Consider the following 27,994-nt stretch of genomic DNA (forward strand, 5'->3'; position numbering starts at 1 on the left):
GTTTGTACATGTTGATGTACACTATGTTTATGGCCAAAAGTTTGTGGACACCTGAAAATCACATGTGCTTGTTGAACATCCCATCCTTTCTGTAAAACAGTCGCGATAAATAATCTTCAATTTTCTCTTCTCTCTTCTAGAAAGGTTTTTTTTGTGGATTTTGTAGCGTCATTGTGAGGATTTATGTTCCTTATGGAAGGGTCAGGCGCTAATTTCAGGAGGAACATGAGGTTCATCGTAAAGTCCATCGTAATCTTCAGTGTCAGTTCAGTGAGGGTTCTGTGGAAGACACTCGAGTTCGAGAATTTTCATTCATATAGCGCTTTTACATTGTCGTAAAGCAGCTTTATAGACTCCAAAATAAATGTAAATAGGTTTAAAAAATGGGAGAAACCTCAGAGAACTCATGTTGCATCTGGTTCATTCCAAGGTTTCGTCCTACAGGAACCAGACTCAACAGGGAGCCCATCCTCGTTTGAGTGATTACGGATAGCTGGGATTGATCTGCAGTCATACTGTGTGTTAGGCGGCTGTGTGTTTAAATGTTTATGTGTTTAAATTAATATGGAGTCCACTTTTATTGTTGGAGACTCAGGAACAAAATGAGCTCCATGAAGTGGTGGTTCAGGACTGAAATTCCCACAATTTTGTCCCAGAGTCTTTAACAATGAAAGTGAATTTGTTAATGAATCTTGCATCACAAAAAAATAAATAAATGTTTTCAGCTGCAGTTCATCGCTGTCTCTCAGGCAGTGCATCATGGGAAGTGAAGACGTGTACGAGTCACCAAGCAGGTTCGAAAGGAATGTGAGCGTAATTACTGCCGGAGGCTCAAATTACCCGGCGTTCCATGAACTGTTCAGCTGAATTTCAACTTTTTTAACATGAAAAGAATTTGACACACACATACAAACACACATAAACCATCATGTTAAAGGAGCAAGTTTTAATAAGACAGGAACCGCAGTCGGCAGTGTGACGATCAGCGTGACGATCTCTGTACAGCAGTGTGATAATTAAAAGAAACAAAAAAAAGTATCAGAACTGATCGTGAATGCTTTTTTTTCTTTTTATCCAGTAAAAAACAAAATGTCTCTATGTATGTGTGTGTGCTTATTTACACACTACCAGCAATTTGGAATGCCAGTTAGCCTAATCAGCATGTCTTTTCACTGTCTGAGGAAACCGGAGTACCTGGAACACAGATTCCCAGTGCGGGACTCGAACCCAAACCATTTTTAACCATTGTTAAAAGCGCTATATAAATAAAATAAAATTGAATAACTTATAATGATCAGATTCTCCCTGATAAGCACGCCATTTCATTTACAACTGTAACCAACGTTTTAACTAAACTTAACTATTTAGGGCATGACCATTCTTCTCTTGTGAACAAAACGAGCTCCATTAAGACATGGTTCAGGACTGAAATTCCCACAATTTTGTCTTCAATAATCAAAGTGGACTTCATATTAATGTTCTTTACACTTTACACATAAACACACGACATAAAACAAGTGATTCATTTGTGCTTTTAAGTGTTCATCGCTGTCTCTCAGGCAGTGCATCATGGGAAGTGAAGAAGACGTGTACGAGTCACCAAGCAGGTCCGAAAGGAATGTGAGCGTAATTACTGCCGGAGGCTCAAAATATCCGCCGTTCCATGAACTGTTCAGCTGAATTTCAACTTTTTTAACATGAAAAGAATTTGACACACACATACAAACACACACAAACCATCATATAAAAGGAGCAAGTTTTAATAAGACAGAACCTGCAGTCGGCAGTGTGACGATCAGCGTGACGATCTCTGTACAGCAGTGTGACGATTAAAACAAACAAAAAAAGTATCAAAACTTGATAATGAATGCTTATTCCAACTCTTCTATTTGTCCAGTAAAAAAGAAAATGTCTGTATGTATGTGCGTGTTTGTGCGGGGTCATGAGCTGGTCCGGGGCTTGATAATGGCGCAGGCCGCCTGCATGACGCGGTAACGTTCTCGCAAGTTCCGCCGTCGCATGTGCTCGCTGGTGATCTCCAGAACGTTCTTCACGGGGAACCAGCCTTTCTGACCATCGGACAGACGAGTTCCCTCATACCATCCTGAAAAGCAAGGGAATTATTATTTTTTTAACCTTTAACATTTTAGTTGTGTACAACAAATAAGGCATATGGGTCAATGACGTGACACCCCCTTTTTCTGTCCGGGTTAATTTTATTTTGCAGAAAAAACTAAAAAAATACCTAAAAATTTCTCATCTACTTGTTATACCTTCTTTACCTACTAAACCACTCTAACTTCTCCAAATTTTTCATCATTTTTCTGCTATCCGAAGTGCCAAAACACCATATGGGGCGACCGACCGGCCTTGACTTTAGTTAGGACAACTGGTTTAAAAACACTTTAAATCAACTTAAATATATCCCTTTTCCTAGTTGGCATAATTTTAAACATGTTTTACATCCATTGACAAAACTATAAAGCATTTGCTCATATATTTCTATCATGATATACAAACGAATGTTGTCCGAATTATGTTGATTCTATCCATTTCATCCGGGGCGACCATCAACAAACCACAATTTTGGGACCTTTATTTTAAAAAACATTTCAAGGATGGGATACTGCATCCGCCAGACACAAGTGAAGACCCCCTGGAAACAACTGTATAGTAAATCAGTCTCTCATATAGTAAGAAAAAGCTGTTTTTTAACGGCTGTAATGTCGTAGTCACTTTTGGTCATCATGTGGAGCGACCACCCCAAAACTGTGAATTATAATTTTTTTCCACAAATCTATATTTTGATGATAAATTTGATAGTGCTTTGTCACTAGAAGAAGCTAGTTTGGTTTCTGGGGCTAACTGTTAGCCTGTTATACTGGAGTAAACCTGAAAACATCATATGGGGCGACCGAGTATCATGTGGGGCGACCACTGCTGAGTGTTTTAAATGATAGATATATGTCCTATATTTGTAGTTTTCATATTCTATACATCAATTCTATACATAGAGTTAATTGTTTAGGTATAATTATTTGTATATTTTATCTTTTTTTTTTTCTAAATTCAGCCATTTTCCATTCCTTTTATAGGGAGAAACATTTATTTTAACTGGATAATGAAGGAGACTCTGATATTATAGAATAAACTTGTGAAATAATGGTTCAAAATGAAAGGGCACTAAAGTTTATCTTTCTTCATCAGTTTATCTACTTACTGATATGAGTTCAACTAGTCTTAATGATACATAAAAATGTGAATTCTGAGATATATTACGGTCGCCCCAGATGACTTTTTTAAGGCTATGTTTTATTAACTTAAGTGTAAAAACAATAAAATGACAATTTTTTTTTACTTTTCTTTATAACGGCATGTGTACACTACATTCAAAATGTTTAGAAAATGGCCAAACATATTCATATTTTTGGTATTTTAAAATTGGCCTATTAAAAAGTCTTATCCGTCAATGACTCATATAAAAAAAATTCAGGAATCTAAAGGTATGAACTAAATAAAGTCCAGACATATAAAAGTCTGATGTGCAAAACATTCAAAATGGGATTTAATTTTATTCGGGTTGTGCGAATTGTTTTAACTAAATTAATATTTTTATTTAGTCATTAAATTGACACTTAAACAGAAGACCGCAGTAAGTATGAACACTTTCACAAACTCTATGCAGAGGCTCTATTTGAGTCTGAGTAGGATCATTTATATAGACAAAGTTGCGCTTATTACATCACTGTGGTGTGTATTATGATGGTGTGGTGTGCAAAACCATCAGTTATTTGAGACAGAGCGGCTCACGGTTCTCGGGTCTCATTTCTCACCTTCGTTGGTTTTGCGAATGACGTTGATGATCTCTGGGGGCTCCAGATTTAACTCGTCAGCCTGCGTTGCTATGTACTGCTCTACACACTGCACCTGAGGACAGTCTGCACACACACACACCCACACACACTCATACATCAGTATAAATAAACACATACATACAGTACATACTTACACTAATCTATATACAAATATTGTAATAACTATCACACACACACACACACACACACACACACACACACACACACTCACCCCAGTCCTCATATATGACATCGTCTTGCTCTCGGTTGGGATCCTCAGTGTTGGGGAACGCCGCCAGCCATCTGTGCATATCAGACCTGGGTGGGGACGTGAAGAGCTTAAGGTCATGTGACCCATCATTCAGAAATACCACACGCACAAGATCCCCAGCAACACGGAGTTACTGAAGCTTTTGCGTTTGACAGATGTAAATGAATCACGTGTATTTTTTTTTACTTATAATCTGTCAAACTAATGTATGTACAGTACCAGTCAAATGTTTATTATTTTTTTCAAAGCAATTAGTGTGCAATAATGTATTAAAAAAGTTCAGCGTGCAATACAGTACTTACTGTTTTTGGACTCTTTTTATCTTATTTTATTTCATTTATTATTTATTCCCTTAATTATTACTCCTTCCTTTCTACTGGATAACAATCGTGAGAAAATGTAACCAAGAACAAGCAATTTCTCCTGGGATTAATAAAGTTCTTTGAATCTTGAACCTTGAACAACATCAGTGAGTCAGTTGTTATTATAAGACACAAAAGGTCGGCCGTTCTGGAACACTTCTTGCAAGAACAGTGTTGTGTCAAGTGCATTTGCAAAACCCATCACGCACCTCATGATAAAACTGTCTCTCGTGAAGATCATTGCAGTAAAGCGAGCGCAAACGAACCAATTAGAGCTGTTCTGTTTACTGGGCCGTGTTTACAGAAAATAAGCAGCAGCAACGGTTTAAAGGTGATTATTGCATAATTTGGACGGCCTTCAGCATTGTTTTACAGTGTAGAAAGAAATAACACTTAGGAACGATTAAAATCAGTTACAATTATTTAGAAGGTGTGTCCTGGTAGTGTATATTTAGCTTGCCAAGCTATTGTCAGGAGTGTTTTAATTGGACCTGAATGGCATATTTTTAATACTACAGGCTGTTACGTAAGTCAGAGAAACTTGCCAGCATTCAGTTACTTCCTGTTTCAAACGAGAATGTGAAAATATACAGAATCAAATCTAAAGTCACTTTTTTTTTTTAGGGGTCTGCCAATATTTCGAATGTTTTTTTATCCTAATGTGTTCAGTTCTAAGCTGTTTAGCTACAGGACATGTGGCACTCACTCGCTCGGTGCTTTAAAGATCCTCTCCATCATGCGTCCCTGATGGTTCTCCAGCAGCGTCAGACAGAAGCAGTGCTCCAGATTCACTCCGATCGCCTGCTCTCCCATAGCGTGAGCCTGCACCAGGGAGCGGTGGGCGTGGTCAATCACCACGTAGCGCTCAGCGCTGCAGCACAATCACAGACAGGTCAGGGGTTAAAACACACACTGTTACCTGATGGCAGAACTGACGGAAATAAGTGTTTTTAAGTTTAGATTTAACATAAGCAGAATCAGGTGATGGGAGTCGGTTCATTAGATTGCTTTAAGGCTAAATATAAGCTTCATAATTATGAATTTGTTTTTTAATAATAACGTAATGAGAGATGCTGGAGAAAAGGTTATTTTGCTCAAACATGTTATAAAAGTTTGTAAACAGATACAGATCTGGCAACCATATTCTCTATACACATTTCATTTAATTTCTCTCACATCAATTATTCAACTTCCTGAATTGAACATTGTGTAAAAGCATATTTTTAAACTCAGATCTGCTAAAAATGCAAATCTCCTCATGTAAACTACAGTCATTTATTAAATGTAAAATAAATATGTAAAATAAAGAGCGTGTACGCCGCCTCCAGCCTCTCACCCTTTCCTGGTGGCTAAGACGAGCAGGTCATTAAAGAGGAAGAGGTAGACGGGCGTCAACTTGGGTCTGGTATAAAACAGGGTTCCACTTTTGGCCATCTCCTGCAACTCTCCTCGCTTCTCCAGGAAACGGGTCTGTGAGATTATGGGCACGGCCTGAAGAGAAACAAAACACCTTTAAAATGCAGTAGTCGGAAAATCACATCTTAATGACTGCCACGGTACGCAGATATGATAATGGATATTGTTATTAATGAAAGATTACTAAGATCTCTTCCTAAACACAAAAAGTTCTGATGAACTTCCTGACTTCCTCTCCCTAGGCTTTCCTAAAACCTTTTTATTTTGTTTAATAAATCAAAAATTTCAAAAGCCAGTTCATTCATTTTACTCAAGATAACCAACAATTATGATTTGTAATACAGTAATACAATATACCATAATATTACGTTATAATATTATGTTCCAGCTCTGCGTAGAGGTTTTTCAGGACATCAGTCTCACCTTTAGCCTGTCAAACTCCAGCATCTTGTTGATCTCTATGAGCTCCTCCATCTGTTTCATCTTTCCAACCTGAGTGTTACACTCCTCTATAATCTGTGTGTGTGTGTGTGTGTGTGTGTGTGTGCATATGCAAAAGGAAGAAAAAGAAAAGTATTTTAGAATTCATGCAAAACGCGCAGCATGAAGCAACTGCAGTCAGTCCAAACCACAAAAGATTATTTTACCCCAGCAGATGTCTTCAGCTATAATTCACTTAACGTTACTAAGCATCCATCCTGCCTTATACAATTACATCATTACTGAAAATATATGATATTTTAGTTACACTACTGTATATACTTTTTTTTTTTTAAAAAACACACTCAGTAAGTATAATTCTCATAGGGAACCCACTCAAAGGCTTAAACCTGTTAGATGTTATTCTGGGATTAATGAGAGGAACAGCATCATGGGAAAGAAAAACATCCCGGTGGCTATCAGGGGCGTCAGGACATCATCCCCGTCTGATGTTTACCTTGGACACAGCAGCTAGGGCTTTGGAGGCCATCTCTTCTTGTTTGGTTCCCACTGCGGTTCTCTTCAGGATGTTCTAATAACAAAGAAATCTGTGTTTAGATACAGAATAAACATCATAAAAGTGACCGATTATTAAAGCGATTGTGAAATTGTGATTATAGTCGATGATTAGTTTAGAGCAGGGGTTAAATTTGGAAAATGGAAACAAGAAGAGGAAATTTGAGCGTTTAATGTCCAGTTTATGTTATTACAGTCAAAGGCAAAGGTTTACGCACCCTCCCACCTTACAAATGGGAAAAAAAACTTTAATACATTTATTATTCTATTCTTTTCTGTATAGAATTTGATAAAATTAGTTACTGGCTTAAAATTTATTTAAGAAGCTTGATACATTAGGTATGAGTGGTGTCACAAATACTATTAATAAATGAAATAGAATAAAATATTAACACGGAACGAAATGTTACTAGTTTAAAAATAAACAAATTAATTAATTAAATATATGAACAAATAATATTATTATTATTATTAATAATAATAATAATAATTTCTTTATTAATATTAGGTCTTGTCTCATGGCTTTTTTATTAAAACTTTTTTGGAATATTATACACACACACACACACACACACACACACACACACACACTGTATATATATCCCAATAGATCAGAAGTTTTAGGTATACTCAGACCTTTTTTTCTAGGTTTGAACTTCTGCAAATCGTCTTGACCAAGGCGTCACTCAGTCACTTCCTGTTTCTATATACAGTATACATATCTGTTTATCTACGTTTCTACAGTATATATATACACACACCTATATATATATATATATATATATATATATATACACACACACACACACACACACACAAACAGGAAGTGCTTTCATTGACTCAAGTGACAGCCTATAGTATTCCAAATATGCCATTCCACACACCCTTGCCATAGCAAAAAACAACTTATAATAGATTAGAGAGATAGATATACACTGCCATTCAAAAGTTTGGACACACCTTCTAATTCCATGGTCTCTCCTGATTTTTATTTCTTTTTACACTTTCTATATTGCAAGACTGAAAGTGTCCAAAATATGCAATAATCTCCTTTGACAAGAGACGTGTCCGATACTCCGATTTTCTTTACTGTGCCATTATCTATTTAACAAAAATAACGCCCAAAGGAAAACAAGTTTTGGCAGTTTGCTGGCCTGGAGCATTCAGGTGAGTGTTAACGCAATGCTAAGAGGAAAAGACAGAAGCAATGGTCCACAAGTGGAAAACATTCAACACAGTTGCAAATCTTCCCAGGAGTGGACGTCCTACTGTAGCACATTCACCCCGTGGTTAGACCATGCAATGCACAATTAGAAGAAAACTGAATAAGAGTGATAAGTACTGTATGTATATATAAATATACTGTATATACACACAGTGGACACACATGCACACACACAATGTAAGGTTGATGAATGTATTATTGATTTTCATGTAAAACTCAGAAGGGTGAACTAACTTTTGCACTGAGCTCCATGAGCAAGTTTCAATACTATAAAACATCAGGAGGAAATGAGGAAACGATCAGCTGTAAACATGTAGAACCAAAAAGAAGACGGGGAACTCCTTTACGCGTGTTCCTAAAGTCAGATTTTACTTTCAGGTCAGAGATATTTCTGATGACGTGCGCGGCCTCCACCTGTCCAACAAAAGGCTAACATTTCATGGAATGTACTACACATGCCAGTTTGTCTACCTCAGTAAGAATCTTGATGCGCGTGATACGCTGGAAGGGCAGCAGCAGGAAGGACGAAAAGGGCAGACGCTGGCATTTTGGAGACTCCTGCAGATGTGCAATCGCCGTCGCAAAGCCCACGTTACTCTGCCTGTGAGAGGGAATGAGCCATAAACCCATCAGACCATACAACACACAGCGCAATGAGAGACGCTGCTCAGCTATTAACGAGATCTTTAGTTTTTCATTAAACATGCAGTTCATCATTTTCTGTTATTCATTAAAGGTGTAGTATGTAATTTTGTACCCATTCATTTAAGACACTCTGTAATTTCTAGCTCTACATTAAAGGTGGAGTTTATAATGATTGGTTATTTATTAAAGGCTCACACTGGGTCTCAATGTTTGGTTTGTGTAAAACGTTCAGCATGCAAAGTTCTGTTAATAAATTAAAGGTGCAATCTGCTTTAAAGGTACAGTATTCAATTTTGTGTTATTTATTAAAGTATGTATTATATATACTGTATGTTTATGTAAAATTCTGTCATTTCTAACATGAATGCAGACAAAAAATGCATAGCAAAAACACAAATGTACACTAAGAGAACTTATTTTTCCTAGCTGTTGTAAATCTCACCGGGAAGAGGGTTTAAAAACGAGGAACAATTCACATGCTGACCCTAGAATTGTCGCTGTTGACTTTTCCAGGCAAAAAAAAAAAAAAAAAGTCTACAGAACTGTTATATTGTCGAGACTATTCCCTGAGTCATTAGAAAATATATGATATTTATATACATTTTGTTAACAATTTGAGATGAGATAATTATTCATATTTATATTTGTATTTGACCAGCAACAATTACATGGTTTTAATATTATCTTGCATTTCATCTAAATAGTTTATTCATTCCTTTTTGCATTTTTTTTAATCGGAAGCAATACCATTTGAAAAAAAGAATTTGAAAAAAGGAATTTGATTCTGTAAAGCTCTGCAACAATGACCAAGTGTTAAAGTCATTATATAAATGATATTGTGGTCGACTTAAATTAAATTTTAACCTTAATTTCATTGAATTGGATGGATTTTTAAAATGCTTTGAAAAAAATTATTTTTTATGTAATTAGATGAATGCGTTTTATTTATTTATTTATTTAATTAATTTGTTTGTTTGCTTGTTTGTTTGTTAATTGTAGGGGTAAGATTTGTCAGGAGAGATGTGTAACTACAAATTATTAGTTACAGTTTAAGGGAAAAAAAACAAACAAACAAACAAACAAACTTAAGACCCATAAACAAATCTCACAAATTTGAATATATTTGATATAAAAATTAAGTGATATTTATAACAAACTACTAAGAAAGCAAAATATTTGATTATGAACTGTATTTGTAAGATTCAGCATGTGCAAGATTTTTAAGATGTATAAAATTATTCAATATGTTATGTGTATATAAAATATTCGATATGTATATGAAATAAGAATTACAAACCGCTGCTTTAAATAATATAAATTTACCATGCTCTGGATAAAACAACACTGTACTGTTATACACTGATATACACTGCGTTTCAAATTATTATGCAAAAAGTGTTTAGGAGTGATAAGGTAAAAATTTTTCTGTTTGTCAGTTGAACTCATGGATGGTGATGTGTGTGGGGGCTCTTTATATCACTGAAAGCATTGCAGACACCTGTGCTAATTAGTTCGGCAGGTGTGTCCAATTAAAGGCAACACTACTTAAGAAGGCTGTCCCACATTATTAGGCAGCCTACATTTTCAACCAAAATGGGAAAGAAAAAAGACCTGACACTTCATCGCGATCAATGCACAATCAAGAGGTATGTAGCTGATTCAGAGCACACATGTGTGCGTGCTGATAAGGGAAGATTGAGGACTCTTTCCAACAGGCAATTACATCGGGTTAAAAGAGCAGCTGCAAAAATGCCTTGTCTTAGCAGCAGACAAGTTTTTAAAGTTGCTGGTGCCTCCAACGTGCCCCGAACAACAAGATGCAGGGACCTCCAGAGGTTTGCAGCTGTGGGTAAGCCATCCTTTCGACCTCACCTATCCACTGCATACAAGCAGAAACGGCTCCAGTGGGCTAAACAATACATGAAGACTGACTTCTAAACTGTTTTGTTCACCAATGAGTGCCGTGCAACCCTCGATGGTCCAGATGGATGGAGTGGTGGATGGCTGGTTGATGGCCACCCCATGCAAACAAGGCTACAGCGCCAACAAGGAGGAGGTGGAGTAATGTTTTGGGCTGGAATCATGGGGAGAGAAGTTGTCGGCCCCTTTAGGATGCCTGACGGGGTAAAAATGACATCCATAAAGTATGTGGAGTTTCTTAAAGCGCACTTCCTGCCATGGTTCAAAAAGAAGAACCGTGCATTTTGCAGCAAGATCATTTTCATGCATGATAATGCACCGTCTCATGCTGCAAAGAACACATCTGCATCTCTGGCTGCTATGGGCGTAAAAGGGGACAAACTTATGGCGTGGCCCCCCCATCCTCGCCTGACCTCAACCCTATTGAGAACCTCTGGAGCATCATCAAAAGGAGTGTCTATGATGGTGGGAGGCAGTTCACATCTAAGCAACAGCTCTGGGAGGCTATTCTGTCCTCAGGCAAAACAATTGAAGCAGATACCATCCAAAACCTGACGAATTCAATGAATGGGAGAGTTCAGAAGCTCCTTTCGAACAAGGGGTCCCAAGTGCAAATGTAACATCACCTATAATAAAGTTTTGACTTGAATACTGTTTGATTTCAGTTACCTTTTAGTTTGTAATAACCTGCTAATGCTTATAATTTCACAAATGAACATTTTTTGTTCTTTATGAAAAATGAAAAGTTTGGAAACTCTGTTGTGCATAATAATTTAGAACATGCATTTGAGTGCATTGAGTGTTTTATTATTTTTTTAAAATATACTGTTATCACTGATCAGTTTGTTCAAAAACCTTTTAATTGTACTCTAATAGTTGATAACTGGAAAATTACAATGACTGCACTTCATATAGGTAATTTGGATTTTGCATTATAATTTGGAACACAGTGTAAACAGCATGTATATTTTGTACAAATGCTAATAGTATAACATATTCGTGTGTTTGTGTTTCTGTGATTATTCTTACATAAGCGTGCTGAAGGTCTTCTCCTGGTAAACCTGGTTCCGAACGTAGTCGATGTACGCGGGGAAGTTGTGCTGCGCGTGGTAATTAACGATATCACAGATGTCTGTAAGGAGTAAATTTTCATCCAGTCGGTCCTCCAGGTCCTTAAGGAACCTGAGAAAATCAGCCATGTTTCAGTTAAACACTAAATGTCCTCAGCAAGACAAAATGCCCTTAAGGGTTTAATTTCGAAAAATGTCTCTCTGACTCACTTCTCGCTGACTTCTCGGATGCGCAGGATGTTGGAGAAGAGAGTCTTTCTGTCCCGGTTAATAATGTTGTCATTGAGTTCTCGTGACTCCATGAAGTGGTCGGTCAGGACGCGCAGGGAACGCAAGTAGGACACTTCGGATGTCAAAACCTCGAACATGCTCTGGAAGCACAAAACACAAAAGCACGTCAAACCGCTGGCTTTGGAAAAGTATTTTTTTCCACTTGAACCCTATTTAAACCTAAAATCCCGCACGTGCCTTCAATAATTCCTGTGATTTTTATCGAGCTCACATTTAGTGAACTTTTGATCTCTTTGAAAATAGACAGTTATGGACATCAACTTGCAAATGAAGCACTGTAATCATTTCTTTCTCTTTGTTAGTTTTTTCCCCTGCTCACCTCCTGGTACTTGCACTCCTCTGGCGTGATGGTGTCCAGGATGCCACTCTCCTGGACCGCAGGCTGGTCCTGCCACAGCGTCCTCTGGAAGGAGATGGGACTGCTTCTCACACTTTCGGCACCTGAACTCGAGCCGGCGCTGATCCGCGGGGGTCCGAGATCCATCGCGTAATCGGCGCTCGTCTTACTGATACTACGACACACCGTCTGCCGACGGATCTCCCTCGTTATGTAGGTTTCAGTGTAAGTCTGGTACAGAACCTCTAAATTATGGACGAACATGTTGTGATTAAAATGTTTTATTTAAAGCAGTTCTCAGCACTTAAATGACTTGTTATTAAATATGAAATAAATTAAATTAAAGGTGTGCTTTGTCAGTTCTTAATAAAGGAATTTAACCTGCATTACTAATATACACAGGCTGGCCAAAAAAGGGTCATCATTTCAGAAGGATCACTAAAAAATGAAGATCACTAAAACGATCTGTTGCATGGTAACAAAAAATCAACAGTAAAAAAAAGAGTTATGTTTAATGGTGAAAGTAGGAACATTTCCATACACACACACACACACACACACAAGATTGGGACTAAACAATAAAGTAAATAGAATGTGTTTTTAGAGCTAGGGTTGATTTCTGTTGGGGAAAAAAAACCAACAACATAGAAGCATGTGTACCTTCCGGCAGTTGAGCCTCCATATCGACGGACTTCTGTCGGGTGAGGCCAAAGGGACGTCTGAGAGAGGAAGAAAATTATTGCAGAAAGTCCGGAAAAAGGAACCTGACAGTACGCTTATGATGAAGGATGTTGTTACCTTTGCTCCTTGTTTTCAGCATCTCCACCGTTGCTTTGATCATCCTCACCTTTTGTTTTAAAGAAAATATGAGGAATTATAAACAACAAAGGAACATTGCAAAAATAACCATTCGTTTATTAACGAGTGATTTTGCTGCGATTCTCATGTGTCATGCTTATGCACATGTCCTGTACTATGACACACATAAATTTACAAGTTAACTTTAATTTACATTTTCACACACGTTGTGATAGTTAGCATATTTAAAGATGCTATTTGCGCGGGCGGGCTAGTCATGCATGGAGGAAAAGTAGGATTAAATATGTCAAACGGGAAAGACATTTGCGGTAATAAAGTTATTAATCATTGCCTTAAAAGTAAACACTGAGTCTGTACAGCATCCATTATTATGGCTTGTTGAGTATTTGTCCACTGAGCAGTGTTCAAGTCAAACCGGGACTTTTGATTGTGCAGAATGACAAAACACAGTACTGAGAGTAAAAACTCACTTTATTTCCCTATATAATCCCCTGCTACACTAATGCATTTATCCCAGTGTTTTATTAGTGCCTGTACACCATTAAGTAGAAAGTTCTTTCAGTAAACCAGAGCCATGATCATGTCTGAAACCCTAGCCTACCAGGAACTCCTTAAATGGCCCAAATATGTAGGAATGACTTTTTGGCAAGGTCAGGACTGTTTGGTTGATGTGGCAATAACTCCCAGCCGAGTCACTCATGGACACGCGGCCTTCTTTAAAACGTTTGCACCATTCAAATGTTTTACTGCAGCTAAGTGGCTTACCGTACTGAGGTCGGGGATGTGACAGTGCTTCTGTAAATGTCAATCGCTTTTATGTCTTCATGCATGAGAAATTTAATCACAAGTCCCAGGTTGGCTAGTTCTTCTGATTAGTCATTAGGTGTTGATTAATCTTTTACAACAGCAGTTTAGACAATAGTGCAGGTTTATATACAGTATATGCATTACCGTTTCTATAGTAACAGCTCTTTCACAAGGAACTTGTATGACCGACGCTCCAAATCGTCAAAGATTATTAATAAACTAATTTTATAAAAAGCATGCTCCTGTTAAACAAAAATTTGTTTATAAAATTCTTTATATGGTGATTTTTTTTTTAAGCATTGATGGAAGGAGCCTCCAGTGTCAGCAGCAGCAATAATACCGGACTGTACAGTAATACACTACCAGTCAAAGGTTTGGACACCCCTTCTAACTCCATGGTCTCTCCTGATTTTTCCTAAATATACAATAATCTCCTTTGACCAGTCGGTATATCATGGTATATATGATAATGTTTTTGCAAGAACTGTTCCAGAACAGCTGACATTCATGTCTTAAAATAACTATAAAATAAATGTGTCCAAACTTTTGACTCGTACTGTGTATCATTCTTCAACAACTCAATTATCAGCAAATTGATGTGGCATAAGATTAAAAAAACAACAACAACAACATAGGACATCATGTTATCATCACTTGCATGTAGTCTGTTGATTGTTTTCCTATAACAGCATGCCCCCCCCCCTCCCCCCCATACGTGAATTCACTTTTTGAGATTTATTTGTAGATCAGCTTTACAGATAAGAGTGATTAAGAATTGATTCATTAGCAGGTGATCTGTTTTGACTCACCTGTAGACGTCTGAGAGAAGTTGCTCAGACGTCTGTCTGTGGCTCTGGCCGGAGGAGGCGGCGGCGGGGGACGAACAGGCTGCACGTGTTCACCAGAACCGCGGTCTACACAGGGTGGGATTTGGATTTGGGGAAGTCCTGGCAGTGGAGATAACACACTTCTTCTGGGAAGGCATCGGGCTCTGCTTTTATCCAGAGGCACGCGGGGAGGAAGGGCGGGAGGAGAATCGTCCACGTGGATTTCAGGCACTGCAGAAGTTTTCTGGATCATTTTTGGGGGGGGAACGATTAAATTGATCGTGGCTTCATAAATAGACTCCTCCTCCGACGCAGACTGGGTCTTGTTGAGCTGTGGAAGATCCAGAGGCAAAGACCTGATGGAGTGAAGCACAGCTTGGGGACCGGGGTCGGATTTCCTCCTCAGCTGTTGCTCTATAATATTCAGAGTCTCCTGAAACCTGCTTTTATTCATGTCCTGGGGTTCGTTCAAGCTGGAATCGGATTCCGAGGACGCGCTCTGATACAGATCTAATTCAGCTTCTTCGTCGCTCTCGCTCTCTTCCTGATTGTCCATGTTTTCTTCTGTCTGTTTGCGCTCCTCTTCATCTTCCTCAGTTATCTCCACCCACACCAGCTTCATGCCAGGACGCTGCATGTGACAAATACAAGTACAGTTCTTCTCACAGTGCGGTTCCTGATCCGGCCTCGACCTCACACTGTGCTGCTCGAACTCTTTACCATCAGGAGCTGAAGGACAGAAAGCAAGATGTTAGAAGTTTTGGCACCTGTGCTTATTCCAGGACTTCATTTTGACCCATTGTTACTATTTTACAAGAGTATTGTAATACTGAGATTACTATATGAAATGATACTATGCCATGACCAGAAATATAAGTAGTCAGATTATATATATATATATATATATACAGTGAAACCTCGGATTGCGAGTAACGCGGTTTGCGAGTGTGCCGCATGACGAGAAAAGATTTTTAATAAATTTTGACTTGAAAAACGAACAAGTCTTGGTTTACGAGTACTGAGTATCATGTATCAGGCATGCGCTTCTTGTTTTGACGCCGAGTGTCACGTGATCACAACTGAATTGGAATTGTGGGTAATCGTCTCCCCTGCTGGGTCTTAGTGCGCGTCTCCTACTGGTATAATCAACATCCGTGCACGTGTGTACTGTCTATTATAACACTGTTATAGTGTGACCACGTGTGTGTATGTGTGTACAACATATTTTATTTTGTGTCTGTATGCCTGTGTGTACAGCGTGCGTGTAAAGCAAAATCTATTTTCTGTCCCTGCTCAAGGCTCAGCCTCATTGGACACCGTGCCCCCCCCCACACACACACAGACCCCTCCTACTTTTACCTTCACAGACACACACACACACACACACACTTCTTCTCTATGCTCTACACAGAAACACTGCTCTGTCGTGATTCTTTTAAAGGGAAAGTGCAGGTTAATTCATTTTATTTTTACTTTACTGCAGTGATTCCGTTAGTGTGTCGAGTGTCATTAGAGAGATTTATTTAAATTTTTTTCCGATAAAATAGTGTTTCCGTTGTGAGCGCGTGTGTGAAAAGAGTGGAGGAAAGGTAAGTGTGTAAAACGAGAAGGGGCAGAGGGGGAGGGGCTCCTTACTTTAGCTTTACACACACACTCACACACACACACATACACAGTGCTTGCGCGCAAAACGGAAACACTTATCTGTCGGGATTTATTTTTAAGGTATTCTTTTTTTTTTAAAGTAAAGTGCAGGTTAATTTGTTTTATCTTTATATTTTAGATTAATCATTTTTATATATTAATTTTCTTGGGCTGTGGAACGAATAATTTAGGTTTCCATTATTTCTTAAGTTTATGACTGTTTTGAAATACGAGCCTGCTTCCAGAACGAATTATGCTCGTAATCCAAGGTTCCACTGTACACTGTAAATTAAACAGTATTCTCGATAAAGATTCACCAGTCTCATGAAGGAGCAAATCACAGGAAAACCACTAGTTTGGAGAAATCACTCTGTTTTAGCAAATATTCATTATTAAAAGCATGAGAGGTGTTCGAGCCGAACCGGACTTTTGATTTGTTCAAAATTAACAGAACATATTTATGAAAGTTCTTCTTTTTATTTCCCTATATAAATTTTCATCACAAAGTCATGCGCTGGTTATGTTCTTCCTATGTACCTCCAGGTTCTCAGATTTCTGGCTACCTTTATTTCTGTGGTCAAATAAATGATTTAGGACGTTCGACACATTTTATTTTACATTTGATTATTCTTATAATATTCGTAGCTATCCTGCAGTACCCTATTTAAAAGGTAACACTTGGTCAAAAGACCAAGACTGCAGTGGCAGGGGTTTTTAAAGTGAAAGCTAAACTCCTTCACAAATCCACACTAATCCATGAGCTTGGTGTAACAAAACAACAAATAAGGACTAATCCTTCAGCAGAAATACAGGACAAAGTACAATACATTACGGCATTTTGACAGACGCACTTATCCAGAGCAACCTGCATTTGTATCTCAGTATACATCTGAGCAGTTGAGGGTTAAGGGCCGTGCTCAAGGGCCCAACAGTGGTGCTGGGGTTTAAACCTGGGACCTACTGATCATGATAGGTCATGTCAAATTTTCCTGACACAAAGCTGCATAGCTTCTTAGAGTAATGACATTTCTGGTCCTGCAACTTGCATACCTAACATTCCAGCTGTTTACTTCCCTAGTATGCACATACACATACTTATTCCTGTTTACACTCCAAATACATGCTAAGAAAAGAAAAAAAAAAACTCCATTTCTTGTCCCCAGCTGCTCAGACTAAGTCAAGAAGACATGCAAATATTTTTCCTACCGTGCATTTCTTTAAGAAGGTCGGTGCAATCCTACTGACAGAAAGGAAGCACTGAGGCATAAACAGTCTACTACCAGATATACAGAGATCTGCGTGGCTGCGCAGTTACGCAACTAATAAAACATTATCCTGAGATATGTTTATAGTGAAATAAACGTTCTGCCCGAAAGATAATTACAGAACCGTACCTTAAAACGCAACTATGCAAAATATGCTATGTGCTCAACTCTGTTGAGGAGAAATGACTGACACTTCGACATCTTGTTGAACCTGAATGACTGGGCACGACGTTCCAAATAAAACACCAGTCACTAGAAAGATGTTTTAGAAATGTACATTACTATTATGATAATCAGATATTTTATTATTATCATAGTTGTGATTTAATTATTATGCAAGGCGTGTTCAAGTCAATGTGGGACTTTTAAACACACAAAATAATAACAAGACAGTACTGAGAGTAAAACCTCCCTTTATTTCTCTCTATAATCCCCTGCTACACTAATACACTTATCCCAGTGTTTCACAAGTGCTTGGATACGATCAAGGTAGAAAGTTTCCTCAGTTCGTCGGAGCCATTATCGGAACTGCCTGCTTCATGTCTGCCACGCCGGCCTCCCAGGAACTCCTTTAATGGCTTTTTCCAAACTGTGCAATGGAATGTGACAAAAACTCGCAGACGGGTTCCTGTAATGTGCAAGTGGTGTTGGTGAATGATTGTGTGCAGAAGTAAGTTGACAGATGTTGAAGTTATCCGTCGATTTTCAAGGATGAGGCAATCCACACGCTGAATGTCCACAGTAACGACTGTCACCTCGGCCGGGATCGTTAACCACGAGTCATGGATGTACGGCCTTCTTTAAAACGTTTGCACCGTTCAAATATTTTACTACGGCTGAGCGTCTCATCACCGTACTGCGTTTTAAGGTCTTCTGTAAATGTCAATAGCTCACGCCTTCATTCAATAGACATTTCATTACAACAACTAGTTTGACTGGAAGATATAATTAGATTATATCCAATACAGCTAATGTGACTGTGACTAATTACACAAACTACACAATCATCAAACTGTTTTTCATTAACTTTGACAGTTTGACAATTTGATTCCTGAAATATTTCTGTTCCATCCAGGAAGAAAAACTCCATAGATGTAATAACCTGGTCATTTACATTCAGGTCGTCAGCTGACTTCATTTTTTGCCACATAATGCTGCTGATACAAAAGAGGCTTAGGTGGATCTTTCTTTTCTAATACTAATAAAGAAAATAGTATCTGAATCTTTTCAGGAGGTCAACATCCAAACTGGGTTATGCCAAAAAAATAAAATAAATAAATAAATAAATCACTAGATGGTTTGAAGCTATGCTGTCATTAAAACCCCCCTTTTTTTTTTTTAACCACCTTATTTTTTTTAACCTTGTTTTTAACCGTGGTTAATCCCTGGTTATTTTATATTGATTTTTTTTTTCCTGGTGTGTTACACCAACAAAGGATTTCTGCCGTCCTGCAATGCATGCAACATTACATACATTACATCCACATTACAAACATTACAACATTACATACTGGGACTGGGATCCTGCAAGACATATTATGCCAAGACAAAGTTAAGGCGGGGATATCCTCGGTTTGTGCCCTACTTTCAGTTCCGCAGATCATAAATCACCCAGCTCGTTATTTCAAATAACAGGTTCCACTTCCTGGAGTGATCTTGTACATAAAAAAAAAAAAAAACGTCCGCCTCCTCGCTCTCTCCAAGGAAACCTCTCCTGCTACTGTATTATTTAAAAAATCACACACCTACAAAGAATGTGTACTAGGGCAAAGCTGTGATATAAGACACAACCCAATGCAAATACATACAGAGATAACAAACGAATGGCTCATTACTATACTGTATATCAGATTCCAGGTTTCACTTTTACTCTTTTACATTTTCATTCCAGGTTTGAAAGGTCTACAATTCTTCTTTTAAATATAAACTTCCCCTCAAGAGATCTGAAATTTGACCTTTCCATTTAGTAATCCAAAGCCGACACATACTGACCTACATTACTCCAAACCGGCACAAAAGACTAGGGCTTCATGGGTCTAGACTGAAATAAAGGTTAAACTTAGAACTGTGGGTTTACAGCTATTTTCAGAAGCTCAGCCATTTCCAATCTTGTATATACATGGATAAAGATCTGAAAAAGTCAAGCATGTCTTTCTGTCTTTCTTCATAGAGATGCAATGTTGGCTGGACCTTAGCTTGTGAACATTTTTGGCATTAAAATTGTCATACATGTCATAATATATATATATTTATATATGTGTGTGTGTGTGTGTGTGTGTGTGTGTGTGTGTTGTTTTGCAAGCAACAATGAGCGGGCCCAAGCACCCTATGCAAAAAAAACTGAGAAAATGACCACTGCTAAGTGTCTTCTTTTTTCCAGTTCTGTATATAAATATAGTTTTTAGTTTCCTTAAAAACGTAACTTCTTTTTAAAGATTTCATCAAAAATTAATAAACATATTTTTAAAAAAAACAGTGTTAACATGTAAACATGTTAAAGTGAAAGTGCGGGGGTTTCGCGAGTTTGCTTCCCGGGTGATGCTGTAACCTCTCGCAGCTGGAGGTCTAGAGAGAGCTGATTGGCCGAACTCTCTCAGAGGGGAGGTACTTAGTGCTTCCACATTAATGATGGCTCTACAGCCAATCAGGAGTGTCTGTAAGCTCACGCAAGCAGAGCGGAGCGGATAGCGCTGTCCTCCGACTGTGTTACGCCGCCCCTAAAGGTGTGTGTGTGTGTGTGTGTGTGTGTGTGTGTGAATAAGCAGTTCGAAAAGATGCAGTCGGCTGATCTTCGGCCCTCCCGACTGAGTGGTAGTAGTAGCCTTAATGTGGGAGCCCCCTAGTGACGGGGAGGAATTGGATAGGACTAAATTGAGGAGAAATTAAATTAGGGAAAAAACGAAGAAAAAAAAACAAACATTGCTTAGCTTTAAATTATTTTAATAAATATTGCATCATCAATCCTTATCCCTAAACATGTCCTAGTAAAGCTGTTGTTTCCCGTAGCCTGCGCTAGCCCTGAAATCTAGTGACATACGGCATTTAAGGATTATTTGATCCCACATACGGTATGAGATGAAGTGTTCTGTTTGTTGCTCATCTAAGTTGATAAGATCATTATCACTGAATTTTTTTGTGTCCTCGTCATGCATAAACGCTTTGTGCCAGTATCCCATAACACTCTTACAGGTGGCACCTATCAGCACCAGCTGAACTCACAACCGTCCGTCATCACCAGCACCGAGAATGTTCTGATAAATTCTTTTTTCTCTTTCATTTCTGAGCAACTTTTACGAAAAAGAAATGGACAGCTACATTGAAAGCTCAATTTTTTTTTTTTTCGTTACTCGATGTTTAAGTCTTATCAGAGCTTTGGAGGCCAAAGTCACAGTTATAAATGTATAAAAACCGCAAACAAAAAGTGCTGTTTGATTTACTCGTCCCAGATGCTCGCTGGTAAAGGTCCCAAACTGCTCTGTAACATTTCATAAAGAAATAACTCCTAGATCACTCACAACTCTGCTTTCCCTACTACCACATGTGTCTGCGTGTAGGGTTATCGTAGGACTCGTAACACCTACACAGTTTTTTATTCCTGTTACATTTGTGCGCTTCCAAAAACAGAAGTAAAGAATGTTTTGCTGTTTTATTTCTCACTTCTATAAACTAACACTAGCTAGCAACACAGCTGTACTCCCTGTCCTGCTGAAAGACAACCAGCAGCTTTGAACGTAGGTGGATTTCTTGTGTGTTACTCAACGCAGGACTTGATACTGTATCGTGAGTCAGCTGACACTTTCAATTTTACCACGGCAGCTTGGACCACTCTATTTGTATTTTATAGGTTCTCGTGCATGACATATGCTTTAGAGATGATTGGACCTTCCAAAAATGTTTTACCCCAGAGTACACAGATATTCTTTCTCCTCACTTGGAGACAAAAACAAGGGGAAAACTGGGAAAAATCAAGAGAAATCAACAAAGACATCATGAAAAGAATTGTGGACCTCCACAGGTGTGGCTCATCCTTGGGTGCAATTTCCAGATGTCTCAAGGTCCCACGTTCCTCCGTACGCAAGTATAAAAAAAAAAAACATGGGAATGTACAACCTTCATACCATTCAGGAAGAAGACGGATTCTGAGTCCCAGAGAGGAACGTTTTCGGTACGAATCAACGTTCAAATTAACCCCAGAACAGCAGCAAAAGACCTTGTGAAGATGCTGGCTGAAACTGGTAGGACAGTGTTGTTATCCACAGTAAAACCAGTCCTTTACCACCATGAGCTGAAAGGTCAGTCTGGGAGGAGAAAGCCATTACTTCAAAACCACCATAAAAAAGCCAGACTACAGTTTGGACATGGCCTTGGGCGCGGATGGGTCTTCTAAATGGACAATGACCTCAAGCATACCTCCAAATTAGTTACAAAGTGGCTTAAGGACAACAAAGTCAGGGTATTGGAGCGACATCACAAAGCCCTGAGCTCAGTCCCATACAAAATTGGTGGGCGGCACTGAAAAGGCGAAAGGCAAGAAGGCCTACAAACCTGACCCAGTTACACCAGTTCTGTCAAGAGGAGTGGGACAAAATTCCAGTAAACTATCGGAGAACGCGGAAGAAGACCTGAAACTGGTGGCCCAAGTGAAACAGTTTCAGGGCAATTCTACAAAATAGTGTACTAAGGAAGTGTGTGTAAATGTTTGACTGATAAAAGTAATAAAAAATAAAAAAATCCATAAAATTCTCCCTCGCTCGATTCTGACATTTAACAAATGCAAAAATATATTAATAAAGAAAGTGTTGTTGTTTTTTTACGGAAGTTTATGTAAATATCTGGTTTTAGCTGTAAAATACCTATTTACCGTATTACATGTATATCTACATCAAAATCTATAGCAACACACCACATTTTTTTCTATTTTAATTCTATAGGTATACTTGTTTAGTCCATTGCATTTTTTTGGCAATTCTGTCTATAGTTTAATTGTATACTTCTAGTGCCATCTGCCTTTTATTGAAATGAGTAGAATGAATATCTTTTTATACTATTCTATCTTTCCACTTTAGGTTATGGACAGTTGTACAGTATAAGCATTTTACTGCATATCATACTGTGTAAGGTTGTGTACGTGACATAAAAAATGTTATTCAGTCTATAACCAGAACCACCACAGGAAAGAAAAACAGTATGACGTATATTATATTAATATAATATTAATAAAATTGCCATATTTTTATCATAATAGTAATTTTTTATATATATATATAAATAACAATATATAATATAGGCCAGGGGTAGCTCAGTGGTTAAGGCATTAGACTACGGTTCAGAAGATCCCAGGTTCAAAAACCCCACAACCACCAAGTTGCCACTGTTGGGCCCTTGAGCGACGGCCCTTAACCCTCAACTGCTCCGATGTGTAATGAGATAAAAATGTACAGTAAGTCGCTCTGGATAAAAGCATATGCCTAAATATAAATGTAATATTTATAAAACTTTTTCTTTTTTCTGAAGTGTGTATAAATTTTTTGGTATCTATACTTAAAATAATCCAACATTGGCTGATCTGAAATCTTGACATTCTTGTACTCAAAGTAAACGTACACAGGTGGCACCAAGTCACAGGCCATGATTTTGAGTATTTAAATTTGTGCATGTTTTGTGAAATGCGTACACAATCATACACCTTTCTGAGATAATTTTTTCATGATGGTTTTAACTACTCTTGAATACTGTAAAAAGTTAAAAAAAAAAAAACATTTTATTATCTTTCCCTGGTTTTTCATTTTTTTCTAAACATTTTTCTAAACAAAAATCCTGTGTTTAAAATATAAAAAAATATATATTTTTATAGAAGTGTTCCTACATTGTGTTGTAATCAACTAAAAGAAATCTGTACATGCTTCACATTTTGAGCTCCGTGCCTTCAGGGATCGTTATTATTATCATTATCAGTAAATCATCCTATGTGTGCATTTAACACACAAATAAGATTTACGACTGATTTGAAAGCAAGAAATGGTGAGTTTATAGAGCGTATATACCGTATACTGTACATATAGATGAGTCAGATCTGTACCTGATCGTCGGCCATCTATGAGGTCATATGAGTTCTGGTCTGCTTCCTTCCTCTGTGACTGACGTCGTTTCAGGGGCAGCGGAGGCGGTTGCACAGCCTTGACCTTAAGAGGAACACTCAGGACTTCAGGTTTGGGTCGGACCGGAGGTGCACGTTTGGATTTCTTTTTACGAACAGTTACAGGAGCTGGAGCTGCAGCAAAAGGCTGAGGATCATGATGGTTAAACTTGTTGACGATCTCATGGACTTTCCCACAGTTTTTATTTAACGCGTCCTTCTCCATGGGGGACGCCTGGTGGGAGGGGCTTGTCCCAGGTTTCGAGGGGACTGGGGGTTTCTGTTTGAGCTCAGGTTTTGCGGGGGGTCGCTCAGCTTCTGGAGTCGACATGCCCGTACGAGCCGGCGTGGCGCCGGGACGGAAGGTCACGCGGGGTTTTCCATTTTCATCCTGCAGGGAAGGAAAAGGATGTTTCTGTTTTAGAGACGGAAATGATATTTAAAGACAAGAGGAAGTTTTTGTATTGTTGATTACTTGCTAATGTCAATAATAATAATAATAAAAAAAAAAAAAAGAATCACAGCAACAAGCTTTCCTGCTTTTTTTAACGATAATATTAATAGATAATATTATTATAACTCATATGTTAATTAAATTCCATAATGGATAAAATAAATACAACACTTTTGTTCCACCCCAAACATCCTGTTCGATTCATAAATCCACCCATGTGCCAGTTATAAAGTAATTAAACACTCTGTGCCTTAGTGTTATAGGAAGAATAATCAATGTCTCTTCACACCCATATCGTTGTTTTGTTATAACAGCATCATGCTGTTAGAAGTGCTTTGTATAACGCCTATAACGTTTCGCCAACAATTTCAGTTATCAAAGATGAGAATGTACTTTTTAATCTGGTTATAGTTAAGACTAGTTGAAGACTTTTTAAAATATTTAATATGAAACCATAAACGTTTCCATTAAAGAGCTGTTTCAATTAAAACAATAAACCTGATATTCAACGTATATTAATCATCATACCTTAGCATTCATTGTTTAATCCCTGGCTTATATATTCTTCCCAATCTAACTTTGCATACGCTAATTGAATCGAGACGCGTATTTGCATAATAGATTTTAACTGAGGTTGCCAGGTCTTGTGTCCTGTGATATAATGCACATATTGTCATAAATGATCATACATGATAAAGAATATCAAATTAGATGCTACATATATTTACAGTATAGGCAAATAGGCAACAGAACAATAACTAAGTAACTAAGCAAAGGCATATCTTCTATGCTTAAAAGTTAAATAAACACTATGTTTACATCACATGCAAATAATTTATTGATACTTACATACTTGTTTTGCAAATTAGGCAAATCGTAGCCACAGCAGTATTAACATTTATACTCATAACACAAAATGCATAATATGCTAAACAAAATGACAAAAAAAAAAAAAAAACTTCAGTCTGCTGACCGCATGGTGCAATAATGCACAACCTGGCAACACTTCCGTTTATACTTTATGATTTAATTTTAAGTCATCGTCAAAACCATCAAAAATAATTTTCTAGGAATCCTCCAGATGTTTGCTGCAGGTCATCTTACAGTGACTAAAACCCCTCAGAAATTAAAAACCCCCGTATAAACCCTTTATTATTAAGACTAGAACAAATGAAGATCCAGAAGATCCACTAACGTCCCAGGAGCCTGTACAGAAGGTTTTAACATCGCTCTCTTAAGGAGAAAAGTGTGTGTTCACCTTTGGCCTCGTATACCAGCAGCGCGGAGGCCTGTAGAGCTGAACTTTGCCTCTCTGTCCTGTTTGACTCATTTCTCAAACACACTCAGCAAGTCTGACGAGTTCTTAGTTCTTCTTTGCTCGTAGTGTACGTAATGCTCCAGAAGCACGCTTTTGTCCCGAATGTCACATATTCTCAAAACAATGTAAAAAAAAAAAAAACTCTCACAAAAAGAGCCTTAAAAAAGCTTTAAACAAGCCTTCGTCCATAATCCATCTTGGTCTTCTCATGTTTCTTTTGACAGCTTGATGATACACCTGATAAACCACTTTTATTATCACTTCCCGAACTGGTGCTTTCTGAGAAGTCATACGCAACCACTCCCTCAGCGAAACCTCACTAAGCAAAAAATCTTCCTGCTAGGAATCCCACGATTAGACGTCCATTATGGAAATCAGGTGCTACCTAATGTTATATCACTTAATGTGTACCACGCTGTTATCGTATACACCCTAAGGCTCTTCCTTCTTTAACTTTCATAGGGATATAATTTGATTTATGGCTCAGTCTGCACTGAGGTTTGACTCTGTAATTTAAAGATCTATATCCCTCGTCCATATATATATATATATATATATATATATATATATATATACATAAACACACACTATAAACAAAATGTGCATTTTTGGATTGTCTTAGTCGCTGTAAACGAATAATTACTATAGCAACAATAACAGAAAGAATATATTAAAATAACCATGTTAATAATCTAATAATAGTAATAATAATTAATAATTATTTTAATAGTGATGTAATCATGTGTCATGCTGTTTTAAATAAATGAATAAATGAATGAAAAGTGAATACTTAGTCATGGCAAATTAATGAATTAGTTTGTTTGTTTATGCCTATTAATTCAAATGCAAAAACAAAGAGTGTCATATTTTTTAGATGCAAAAAAAAAAAAAGGATAAAATTATGTTTCCTAAACAGAGTTGGGTCACATGATTGACACTTTAGGTAAACTACACCCTTAATACAGTACCACCCTTTTTTCCTTTTTTTTTCTTCTTTTTTTTATCTAACTATCACAAAAGCCACTTAAACATTGGCAAAATCTTCAAGACACTTTGGACTTCTGGTATAAAATCTTAAATTAAGAATTAACTTCTTTATACAAGGACAGTAACATATTTTTTTAGCTCATTTCACTTCATTAGAGATTTTTGCTATATCATACAGTACATTGTACACTGGGATGTTGGTGGGATTTTAAGCAATGCAGCATGATACGTCCCTGTATCATAAACAGTGGTATCCTGTAATTTATTAATGAGTTAGTTAAAGGATAAAATGAACAATTTGGACACGTTCCATTTGAACGTTGCGAAGATCGATTTTGATTTATATGGTCTGTCATAGCTGTTATTAATTATTAATATTTGTTAAAATAATTTATGATGTGCAATTGTATTCATGAGGTCTTAAAGGAAAAAATAAGACGAAACTTTTTTTTTAAGACAAAATTATTTTATCCACCATCGGTTACTCACAGTCACAATCACACACCACGGGCAAGCTGGAAACACCAATCATTCTACAGGGCACACTGTATGCTTTTGGACTGTGGGAGGAAACCCAGAGGAAAGCTACAAAAAGCGTGTGGAGAAAAAGCAATTTTCACACACACACACACACATACACATACACACACACAGACTGGAGGCGGATCTGATCCTGGAGGGGCGAGGTGACAGCGCATGCCAATGTTAATAACGACAATAAAAAAATAAACAAGAAAGAAATCTATTTGTGTGTGAGAGGATTCTCCCCTCCAGTCTAGATCTGTGTGTGTGTGTGTGTGTGTGTGTGGGCAGCAACTATAATGAATGAGCAGTGTACTTACCTATAGTCTGTGTGCATGTGTGAAAATAAGTGTAATTAATGGACAAAACAGTCACTTACAGTGTGCAATGTGTGTGTGTGTGTGTGTGTGTGTGTGTGTGTGTGTGTGTGTGTGTTACTAAGTGTATTCTATTATTTAATAGACAGGATACTCACCTATAGGCTGGGGGTGTGTGTTCACTTCTTGCTGTAGGACTAAAGTCGCTCCATGCAGAGACAGAGAATCAGACTGCCCAAGGATAAAGACAGTGATGATGGGTTCCACACACACACACACACACACACACACGGTTATGTATCTCCTGTATTATTATCCACACTCTGTTTCCTTTGTGTGTGTTGATCCTGGAGATGCAGGTTTCTTCCTGGACTGATGCTGCCACTGGATCTTTTGTTGCTTCAGTGCAGAGATGAAGATGAGGATGAGGATGAAGATGTGGTCTTGTGGTCTTTGTTTTCCTGCCGGTGTGGTGTCCCCCCTCTGTCCCACAGTCACACACACACGCGCG

At 37.9% G+C, this 27,994-nt stretch overlaps 1 protein-coding gene across 3 annotated transcripts; it reads right to left on the reverse strand.

The window, feature by feature from the left end:
• Positions 1 to 1,744: 1,744 nt before the first annotated feature.
• arhgef15b (Rho guanine nucleotide exchange factor 15b) lies at positions 1,745 to 27,991 on the reverse strand. Of its 3 annotated transcripts, none has more exons than XM_053512291.1 (16): positions 27,642 to 27,991; positions 23,829 to 24,276; positions 14,823 to 15,569; positions 13,186 to 13,234; positions 13,048 to 13,106; positions 12,370 to 12,632; positions 11,970 to 12,130; positions 11,719 to 11,871; positions 8,596 to 8,725; positions 6,841 to 6,915; positions 6,327 to 6,419; positions 5,824 to 5,978; positions 5,194 to 5,358; positions 4,087 to 4,172; positions 3,834 to 3,938; positions 1,745 to 2,104 (listed from the first exon to the last, which is right to left on the reverse strand). In XM_053512291.1, exons 2-16 carry the CDS (start codon positions 24,214 to 24,216, stop codon positions 1,941 to 1,943), a joined length of 2,793 nt encoding a protein of 930 aa, XP_053368266.1. In that variant the 5' UTR covers positions 24,217 to 24,276; positions 27,642 to 27,991; the 3' UTR covers positions 1,745 to 1,940. The 3 variants fall into 3 exon arrangements, with proteins under 3 accessions (XP_053368266.1, XP_053368264.1, XP_053368267.1); XM_053512289.1 differs by lacking the exon at positions 27,642 to 27,991 and adding an exon at positions 25,598 to 25,869; XM_053512292.1 differs by lacking the exon at positions 27,642 to 27,991 and adding an exon at positions 25,189 to 25,209.
• Between the last annotated feature and the right edge of the window lie 3 nt (positions 27,992 to 27,994).

This window comes from Clarias gariepinus, chromosome 14, assembly GCF_024256425.1.
Source record: "Clarias gariepinus isolate MV-2021 ecotype Netherlands chromosome 14, CGAR_prim_01v2, whole genome shotgun sequence".
Lineage (NCBI taxonomy): Eukaryota > Metazoa > Chordata > Actinopteri > Siluriformes > Clariidae > Clarias > Clarias gariepinus.

Bases quoted from the DNA above. Each gene is read 5' to 3' on its own strand.
- arhgef15b (XM_053512289.1), bottom strand. From the start codon at position 25,669: ATGAGTCAAACAGGACAGAGAGGCAAAGTTCAGCTCTACAGGCCTCCG. The intron at 13,235-14,822 runs GTGAGTCAAAAC...TTAAAACAAAAG, and splicing joins CTTCTCTCAGACGTCTACAG to GTGAGGATGATCAAAGCAAC. The intron at 13,107-13,185 runs GTAACAACATCC...TTCCTCTCTCAG, and splicing joins GCTGAAAACAAGGAGCAAAG to ACGTCCCTTTGGCCTCACCC.